An 11155-nucleotide genomic window follows, 5' to 3' on the forward strand; every position below is an offset into this window, starting at 1 on the left:
GTCAAATGAGAAGATTATGACATTATTACCACGATCTCTGTACATTTAAAACTCATTATTCCAGCCGTAGTTGGGAGGAATATCAAAATCATCGTGCCATCATTTCACAACACGCCAATCACCGTTGTTTTTTTACCCATGATTACATCTCATCACCCTGTCTCTGTCTTATTATTCCATGAACTCATTTGCAAATTTACTCTGTCTCAGGTGCGGTAACTCGGTTTGTCACTGTGCATTTTACTAAAGCTAGTAACTATGGGAGGACCTACTATTTGATATGAGCCCGGCTCGATAGCTTTATTAGAATTACACCCAGAGGTATATCAGATTTTTCAGCATGCTGGTTGGGTAGATTATTTTCAGAGGCTCCAGGGATTTGATCCACAGCAAGTCCTTGAATTTGCACGTAATTTACGGGATGGCTACTCTACCATTCAAGGAGTTCGAATTCCAATTTCAGAGGATGATATAGCATAGGTTTTAGGCCTACCAGCCGCTGGCACTCGATGGTTTAGTCGTAAACACATCATTCTTAATGCACAGCAGGACTTTCTTCTGCCAGGAGAGCGGGTCAAGCCTAAAGGCAGGGGTGTTGCACTTCATTCATTACCACTTCCATGGCCGACAGTTGCTGAATTTTTCAAGCACTATCTCACCTGCAAAGGTTGCTACCAGGTAGTCTATCAGCATGATTTTATCTTGTTAAATCATTTGAGACATGGTCGACTGTTAAATATGCCATATTATCTACTTGGGTGTCTAAAGAATATGTCACATCATTGTATGCATGCAAAAATACCCACTCCTTTCCCTCACCCATCATCGTCTCGACCAGTTATTAATTCAAAGAGGTTTGTCTCAGCAGAATCCTCCCCTGCTTAACAACCCACCGCTAGAACCCCAAGAAGCCATTGAAATTCCTCAAACAGCAGCTGAAATTCCCCAAGAAGCTGCTGAAATTCCTCAAACAGCAGCTGAAATTCCCCAAGAAGCCACTGAAACTCCTGAAGTTTCTCAGCTCGCCCTTGAAATTCCTCAAGAAACTCCTGGAATCCCTCAGCAGGTTGAAAATCCTTCCGAACAGCAACCAGGGAGCATTTTTGACCCCCACAGAAATTCCACCACCCGCATCAGCTAATCCAATTAACCCTCCCACCACATCAACTCCATCCCATAATTTAGCAGAATCATCCAGTCCCACTATCCACATTCCTAGTGATGATTTTGATGATAACCTTCCCATTGCTAAACTAAAAATAAAAAGGTAAGAAAAGGATGCTTCCCTACCAAAAAGACGAACAAGGGCCTCAACCAAAGAAGCTACCATCCCTGATGACCCTCCTCCTCTAAAGAAAACCACTCACAAAATAAAAACCACTGCTCTCCCTGCCTTTTTACCTCGAAGACGAATGAGGACGTCTACTGAAGCAGCAACTATTACCACCATCCCAAATTCTGCACCTATTATCCTAAAACCCCATACCCCACCACAGTCCCAAGGCCCTGAATCTTTACTTGTCTCACCCTTAGGTACTGAAATACAAGATGCCTAGGTTTTTGTGACATAATTTCTTTTAGAAAACGTAGCTGTCACATAAGAACCAACTACTGATTCAGTAGCTGCCACACAAGAACCAGTTGCTAATCCATCAAATTTAGATACCCAAGAAGAAGTATAGCATGTAGCTACCCCACAAGAACCAGCTACTATTTCAGCAATTGCCACACAAGAACCACCTGATGATGAACATAAAACAGATGACCAAGACATAGCTGCCCCACAAGAACCAACTACTGATTCAACAGTTGCTACATAAGAACTACCTGCTGATGAAAAAGACATAGATAACTAGGATATTTCACAAACTGTAGCTGTTACACAAGAACCAACTACTCAGTCAGCAGCTGCCACACAAGAACTGCCTGCTAAGGCTGCAAATGATGAAGCTACTACGTAACAACAGGTCTTTCATCCACTAGAATCAGCGAATGAGACTGCGATTTCTACACAAAGCCCAATCACCTTGGCTTCCCTTCTATAGGAAAAGGAGTTTCTAAAATTAGAACTTGAAGCTCACAAGCAAAATTAATAACGGTAAGGGAAGCCTATGACAAAGAGCTTAATTTGTATACTTTAGCTCATGCAGCATCCGCAGCTGATAAGAGTACAGAGAAAGATTGGTATAATGAATATATGTGCAGCCAATGTAGTAATGTTTATCATTAAGTTGGTTATAAAATAGTTGAAGTTTCATTGCCTGGAGCAACCCCTGCATCTACTTCTGTTGCAATTAAAGAGGAATGCCCTGCTGTCACAAAAGAAACAGCGAGGCCTTCAAAGATTTTTGAAAAAGAGGTTAAACCACAAATACCTCGACCTACTGTGATTGTTAAAACTGAAAGTCCTATACCCCGGCCTACAAAGACTGTGTTTACTCAGACTGAACCCCAGCCTACAAAAACTGTCTTCACTTAGACTAGCAGCACTCAAGCACAAATGGATAAATGGAAGAAAGAATATGTTATATTGCAAGAGAAGATCTTGCAAGAGCACAAATTATCATGGCAAAATCATATATATGGAAATTGGGAAGTTTTGGAACAGCCTCGTGCACAGAACAGGGAAAAAAACAGTTAAAAACTAGATTGCTCCTCATGTTCAATTTGGTTCAAAGTTTATTGGCCACCAGGAAACCATCCTCCAATTACTCTCTCTTTATTGTAGAATGCTTAGTGTTGTTCCAAATAAAGGAAATTAGAGATGGCAGACCTCATGATGTATCTGCACCTGAACATTTTGTGAAAACCTTCATAGAAGCATCTCCCAGTGAACAAAATTTACTCTGTGAACTGTATCTCCATAATGAAGCCATCCCTGAGGATAGGAAGCTCAATCTGAACCCTCTAGTTGGTGACATTCAGATTAGAGCCTTTGTCTCTTTCCTTGCCAATCAGCTCACGTGGCAGAATGCCTTTCTTTCAGCAAGACACAATGAAGATAATCGCCTTCTGTGGATTCGATCCGAGCCACAGAATGCTACCATTTTCGTTGCTGAATATCGTCAGTTTTTGAAGGAACCAAGAATGACCAAGCATATTAGACAGTTACAGGTAGTAGTCCTAAAAGACTGCCAACATTATGTCAAATCCAAGGGATCTCTTTCCTTACAGGCAAACAACCTATTTTGGGAACAGTCCTCTAAGGAGAGGAAGGAATACGATCCCTTTAACCCTCTTAATCTTGAAACAACAATTTCACGGCTACCTAACTATGTCAAATGCATTCAATAGTGTGATGAAAAATGGTTAGGATATCATTTTCATTTCCCTATTCTATGGTTGTCAGCACAAGAATATAAGGCTTACTTCAGGTTGTCCAAAAAGGAGGAGATAACAGCATGGCAGAGATTATAGAATGTTCATGGTTTCAGAGACTTGGCTGATGGCACCTTCTATACTTACTGCCTAAGTAATTTGCACTGTAAGTCCCAGTACTTGGACTTAGATTCAGAGTAAAAGTTGCATGAGGACATGCAACCCTTTCAGTTGGGGGGGATGTTAGGACCTCACATTGTCCCTTTTTGACCATATATTTTGCTATTATGTCATCCTTTTTCAACCTATATTTAAAGTCCTTGTTATTGCTTTAACCCACTTTTCCAAAGGTATACAATATTTCTTCTCATTACTATACGTTTAATTTATTTTACATACAATTACATTACTTTCATAATTTATTGATTGAAATGAATAGTTGCTGAGACAGTTATCATTGCAGTCTACGTTGCTGAAACAGCCTGAAGACTGCAAGGTTATCATGACAGGTTATGTTGCTGTAACATTTAGAATAAGGAGCAAATCTCGTTGCTGAAGTAGCCATGATTTGCATTCTAGATTCGACAGCAACAGAAGAAGATCATCAAAGGAGCCGCTACATTGGCTGTAACTACCACATTCCAAAGTCAGCATTACCATAACCATTGTAAAAGCATTTTGTTAATGGGAAAACTGATTTCCCTATTTTGGTATATTCGGTTAAAGATAGGACTTACAATATAATCAATTGTAATAGATGTCTGGAGACATCTACATTAGAAGGGGGACAGACTAACAGAAGGTTTAGCTGAAGGAGAAGAACTAGAATCTTTTTGTAACGTGACATATTGATGGATGAATAAAATACTGTTCTGAACATTTCTTTCTAGTTCTCGTTTCTTGGGGAATCTTGTGAGAAGGATAGGGCCCACCTTCATCACAAGATTCACCCATTATATTTCTGCAGTGTGTTAAGTGTGTTTCCTATCCATACCTTGTTAAAAGTTCTATTTACTAGATGTTGCTTATGCATTATTGTTGAACTCTGTTTTTCCAATTGATTGCTACATTATCTAGTTCATCTATAGTTAATTCATGAGTGTTCCATTGGCAGTTGATTTTACAGAGTGAGTTGGCAAGCATGGTAATCAGAAACAGGTACTGGAGATTCTTTCTTTGGGAATAGGGTCTTGTTCTCTGTTACAACATAGCTAGTGCTTTCCTTTGCAGATTTATTCATTTTCATTAGATTACTCTTTTAATGAAATTAAGCATTCTTTGGTAATTGTCTGCAATAGATTGTTTTTGTTGTAACTTAGAGTGGAACTTCAGTTTCCTTAGAGCAAGGTGTGACTAGTTTATTTATTACTACAACTTTTATTGCTTTTGATATTGAGCACATACAGTGCGTAGTTGCCTTTGAAATAAACAGACTTCCCTAGCTTGACAATTTATGTAGCACTTAGTTGTTTGGATTAATAAGCAATTAAAGTGACCAACACTCAACAAATGTGAAGTACATATGCTCCACAAGACTCTCATTTTTACCTATTTGAGAAGCTGCCAACAACATTCGTTAACAACAACAAGCATACAGACAACAACTGGATGGACTAAATTCTTGCTTCAACAAAGAAATAGATTTCATATCTTGTGAACACCTCCATGTCTTAGATCTGCATACAAATGATGGACTAGGTAACAAGCCCACAAAACATGCCTTTAAACAAATGACCCTTCAAGTCAAGCATGTAGAAAAATACCATTAGGACTCTTTTTCAAAAGATGAAACACTTCATCATTATCTCCATTTGGAGACCAAGTTAACTTCTGCCAAGTCAACATGGCATCACATGCATGTCAAAGCAATCAATCCTGCAAGTTAATTACATATACATGTTCAAAAATAAGGAAATCATCAACATCCCTGTTTTCATGCATCTCATGCTCATGCATGCATTTCATCCTTCAACTTTCACTTAAGCACATTTTACTTTCGAAGCTGAAATGAAATATAATGTAGATGCATTAATAAACATGCAATCTTAATCGGATAAGAACAAAAATTGTTCCTCACCAATCCCTTTCAAAGGTACTACCTTTGTCTGCACATCAGCATCATCATGTGAATCATTCTAAGACACATCATTCATGGAATCTTCACTTCCATTTCTGCCATCTTCTCTTTCCACTTTCTTCGGCTTTTGTGGAAGAATTGCTAAATTCAAAGTCCAACATTTTGCAGCAAGATGTCCTTGCTTATGGTAATAAGTGCACTGCATGTGCATCCTCTTGACAACATGATTTGCCTTGTCCAATGGACCTTTGGCTTTTTGCTTCTTTTCCTTCAAAATTTTCCTGTATGTGGTCATTCTCTTCCAACATCTAGAAACATTATGGTTATCCAACCCACAAAAGGAACATGTAATTATTTTCCCATAGATATGTGGAAATTTATCATGCTTTGCACAATCAAAAGGAAATTGTTTAGAACCAAACTTATACCTTTCTCTTTCACCTTTATGGCCTTCATGCGGAGGTAAAGAAAATGAAGAAGTGGCTCCCTTTGGAACGCCATCAATCTCTTCAAGGCTATTGGAATCTCCCCAACTCTCTCGTTCAAGTGTGTGCTTCTGAACACCTGCATCCTGAAAATGATGTTTCAATCTATTGCATTCTTCCTGAATACAATCATCACACTCTGTAATTCAACTCCTTCTTGGAGCTGTTTCAATGGCCTTCATGGCAGGCTTCGAAATTTCTCCATAAGCTTGTCCATAGCCAAGACCAAAATACTTAGGCCTTTCCTCAATCATTATTGGCTCAAAAATACCTTGTGAATGTCTACCCAAGCCTTTTCCTTCATAGCCCGTCTTGGACATTAGCTTGGAACCTATGACTCTAGTATGTTTTTCAAAAGAACCAATAGAATCATTCTTAGAGGAATTTGAAGACAAAATAGAATGGTTTGCCCCTTCTTCAAGCTGATACTTGACTAAGGCTTCTTGGGCAACAAAGAGCTGTGTCTCCAACTCATGCATCCTTTTCAGGTTCATATTTGCAATATGAAGTTACGTCTCCATTTCTTGAAATTTGTCAGAAGCAATTGCTTCTCTTCCTTCAGGAAATTCAACTACTCCCTAAGTCTTCTACTCTTCCTTTCATCCTCATACATTTCTCTCACCATATCCATCGTGGTGGACAATTCTTGCTTCATGTCTTCATCAAAGAATCTTGTGAAGAAAGTAAAATTTGAGGATTCACTTGTAGAAGTTGTAATTATACCAATGAACAAAATAACTTCAAACAAGATTAATAAAGAGCCTATTCAACAAACTTTTGCAACAAACCTCTTGTGCTTTAAGGACTACCTTGAGGTCCCTTGGGATAGAAGAATACCTTCAGCCCTTCTTCCTTCTTGTCCTTCCTGGACTGAACTATCAGTAGACTTCCCTTCACCTCTGCAAACTCAGAAAATAGTCAGTCTGTAAACAAGCATACAATCAATCAGACAATCAATCTTTGACTGCCCAAACACCTTTCAGACAAGAAATATTTGTTCTGTTAATCAGTCATTTTGATATAACCTTCTTAAAGGTGTGGTTAATCAATCTTAAGCTCTGATACCACTTGATTTGAAAATGGGGCACTTAGGCTTCTTGTCTAACTTACAAGAACCTCTCCCACTTCCAAAGCTTGAACATTCCCAAGTCATATTGATTAACCAATGCGGAATTAAGAAATGCTTGAAAATAGAGGTGTATGCTTATATTTATTATTGGCTATTATGGTGTTTTAAAATTTGCTATGTATTCTGATATGTAAATACATACAATAAATACTAATATAGCAACAAACAATCATATAGAAAAAACAATTTAATTAGGATTTCACCCACAACTCTTTGGCTACGTCTCTGTGAGCTCTAGTCAACTCAACTATGCTCTTTGGGATTATGGTATAAGTCCTTTTTACAAGCTCTTGGCTCAACTCCTACCACTTTACACAGAAACAGTGGGTTCAAACACCATGTTATTCCCTGGCTCTTGAAGCTCTGGCTCTTGGCTCTGGCTCTGGCTCTGGCTCTTCGGCTCTGGCTTCTTTCTACCCTCTATCAGTTTACAACTCTCTTGGCTTCCAAGTGACTCCCTTGGCTACCTTTTTTCTTTTGCGCTACCTCTTTTGCCTTAGCTTCCTGCTTCGTCTTACTTTCAACAACAACCTCAGCAACCAACAACCACCCAACAACCCCTGTCTCTGTCGTTTTGTGGCTCTTTAAGCCAAATCAGCATTGTTGGTTCATTTTCCCTCTTGGGCTCTCTATCTTCCTGTTTTGGTCCACTCAAATCCCCTTTCTGAGTGTTAGAAATCATTGCTAAACACCCTCAGGGATGGATGCCACCTATTCTGTAATGGAAGGGGCAATTGGCACTTAAAATCCCCAAATTTTGGCATTCTCGACTTACACAGGTAAATGCACTATCACAGGAAAAATCCACAGAGAATATTGTTCCTCAGACATCAAACCTTCATAAATGTGCTTCATAACACTATCAGGTTTGCCTGAAAGCGCTATCGCAAGTCGCTTCGGCCCTGTTCCAAGGTTTCCCTTCGTATTTTAAAAATACGTTAAAACATGGAAAAATCCCAAAAAATGGCTTTATCGAATTTGAAATATTATGTATTTGTATTTCGGAACCCTTTCGGGTTCGATTTCATCGGGTCGAGCACTTTTCCTTCGTATTTCGTTTATTCAACAAAAAATGCAAATACAAAGAAAATCGTCATTTGACGGATTTCAAATTATATCAAATATCATTTATCGCCCCGTCGGGTCCATGTATATATATATATATATATATCTATATATATATATATATATATATATATATATATATATATATATATATATATATATATAGATATATATATATATAGATATATAGATTTTTTCCAGAGAAAAAAGTTGTAACCTTTTATTAAAAAATGAAAAGTTACAATTGCATATGCATGAAGCATTTCCATAAGCTGCCCAATGGGCTCAAGTGCCATGGCACCCTTCGCAACGTTACTAAACTAACGTGCAAAAAATGAAGAGAAAAGAAGAGAGAGAGAGAGGAGAGGAGTGAAAGAAAAGGAAAACGAGAATCAACTTTAGGTTTTCCTTCCTTTTTTCTTTTCGACCTTGCGCCACTCTCCTTGGGTGGGCTCGATCGTGGCTAAAACTAACTGTGTTTCTGCTTTCTGTGTGCCTAATTCCTTGTCTGAATCTGATGTGTCTGATTGATGGTGTCGCTTTATCCCTCCCATGGTCTGGTCATCAGTAATCTTCTCTGCCTGATTTGGGTAAAGCTGTGATGCCTTGGTGTCTGATGTGGTTCCCTTCTGATTTCCCATTTCTTGGGAGATCTCCACTTTCTCTGTGGTGGTATCTACCTCTTCGGCTTCTGATTCTTCATCTTCTGAGACCGGAGGGGAAAATAACCATCCTTTCTTCTGTTTTCCTTTCTGCTTCCTTTTGCTGTTTACCTTTTTAGCTTCTGGACATGTGCTTTGCAGGTGCCCTGTTTGTCTACAGAGTCTGCACCTAAAAGCGGTATTTTCGTAGTCTAATGCTTGCAGCCAGTCTTGTTGTTTGTAGATCAGCCTTATGTTGTCTGGTAGCCCTTTACTTAGGTCCACTTCCACACAAATTCGTGCAAAAGTGAAGATCCTTTCACCAATCCTTTCCGTATCTGTTTTGATGTATTTCCCTATGTTGTTCCTGATTCCTTCTAATGCTCGTTCGCTCCAGAAATGTAGAGGAAGGTTGTGTAGGCGGACCCAGACCGGCATTTTGGAAACTATCATTTTATTTGGATCGAAGTCTGTAAACCATGGGGTCATGAACAACCCCGCCGTTCCCCAAAACCAAGGCCCAGCATTGATGATTGTATCTATGGCTTCCCTGGATGCAAATCTGACTATGAAGAATCCTTTGGAGCATAAGTGTATCTCGCATTCCATGGTCCAATTGACAAAGATCCAATGAAATAGCTTCGTAGGTGTTTGCCAAAAGCTGTTGAATCGGCATATGAGGGCCTGTGATTCATATGTCTCAACATAGTTATCCAGCCCTGTGGAATCAAAGTTAAGGGCTGGGGTTTGCTCTAGCTGGTCTACTATGTATGGCCGGGGCGTGTATCCGCCTTGATCTGGGGAGGATCCCGATTCTCTGTTTCCTTGGAGAATATTTTTATAGGATGGAGCTCCTTTGGATTTATTCTAGGGTGCTGTTTTCCCCTTTTCCCCTCCCGTGCTGCTTGGCTGTCCCTGGGATGGTGCCCCTCCTCTCAGCCTGAGGTTCAAGACAATGGTTTCTCCTGGGCTGATCTCGTAGCTTCCCAAGGTTCTGTTGTCCTGGAGAGACCACCTGCCATTGACTAAATGTTGGATCTGGCTAGGATAGCCAGTCAAATAACAGATTTGCTGCTTTAACAGCAAAACATAACTATCTCCACTTACCCAGATTAAGATTGATTTCTGTTCAGGTGTTTTAATGAAAATCTGAAAACGATTATTTGTTACCTGAAGTCTGTTGTTTATCTGAGCTCTGTCTGAAACGGTGTCTGTGCTGGTTGCCAGATGGTCCAGCGGTGTGCGCTGTAGACTGTTTTCCAGATCTAACCTCTTGTTGATCCTTCCTGCCCTTTGCATTTCAAGATCTGCTTCCTCTCGGCTCAGCCAATGCACCATTCCACTGATCTGCTGCCTCGGACTGGACAGAGCGGTTAGATCCATCCCGGATCTGTAAGATTTGGCCCAGATCGATATGAGAGGGGGAAGATCTGCCACATGCAGACCCCTTTCTTTGGTTGCATTGACCAAATCAATGGGAAAAACCACAGATTTCTTCTCAGCGTTCACGCGGCGAAGCCACCTTCCACTCAAGTCGCGGAAAGCATCAAAGTTGCTGGTCTTCTTCTGGCCGATCTTGGTGACAGCGCTCCTCATAAAATAACCGATACCCCCTTTGCCCCCTCTCAGGCGGAGAAGGAGATGGACTTGTGTATACAGGCCGTCGCAGCCAGCAACCAGAAGGCCATCATCGGTGAACTGGCGGGAGCCCGAAATGAGCCTCTGAAACTGCGGAGGGATTTTAATCGGATCGAAATGCCCATTCTTCAGATTCCAGACTGCAAGGTAGGCTGCATACACCTGCAGGCCTTTGGATCTGCCATCCAAACCCTTGTCTAAGATTTGATACATGACGGCGGGAGGTCTCAGTTCGAAACCTGGGAATACCTTTCGCTCCAAAAACGAGTATCACATGAAAGCGTAAATAAATCCTTATTTATTTATTCATCTATCGTCCATCATTCTATATATATATATATATATATATTATATATATATATATAGATATATATATATATATATATATATATATATATATATATATATATATATATATATATATATATATATATATATATATATATATATATATATATATATATATATATATATATATATATATATATATATATATATATATATATATATATATATATATATATATATATATATATATATATATATATCACATCACATATGGTATCGGCCTTGCCCTTTTGAATAACCCTGATGCGATTTGTCGCAATCGTAAATCACACATACCTCAGGCCATTTAGTGTGCGCTCCACTGTGATCGCCAATTGCGATTTCGTGATCGTAATTGCCATGTATTATGCTCTGATATCCTCTGATAGCCACTGCCGATTGCAATTGTTGATTGGATCTAGATCGTTGATCGGCCAAATCTGACGGCTCCTGTGTAGATTTGGTTTTAGCCTCT

General features: G+C 39.5%; 1 protein-coding gene across 1 annotated transcript; it reads right to left on the reverse strand.

Annotated features, from left to right (window-relative positions):
* Window positions 1-9582: 9582 nt before the first annotated feature.
* On the reverse strand, window positions 9583-10566 carry LOC149256537 (polyubiquitin-like). The gene has a single exon (XM_089455399.1). It carries the CDS (start codon window positions 10564-10566, stop codon window positions 9583-9585), a length of 984 nt encoding a protein of 327 aa, XP_089311525.1.
* Window positions 10567-11155: the final 589 nt, after the last annotated feature.

This window comes from Pinus tabuliformis, chromosome 7, assembly GCF_031772625.1.
Source record: "Pinus tabuliformis cultivar Carrire ecotype Pingquan chromosome 7, CPIR1, whole genome shotgun sequence".
Lineage (NCBI taxonomy): Eukaryota > Viridiplantae > Streptophyta > Pinopsida > Pinales > Pinaceae > Pinus > Pinus tabuliformis.

Coding starts and splice junctions, on each gene's coding strand:
- LOC149256537 (XM_089455399.1), bottom strand. CDS start 10,566: ATGTATCAAATCTTAGACAAGGGTTTGGATGGCAGATCCAAAGGCCTG.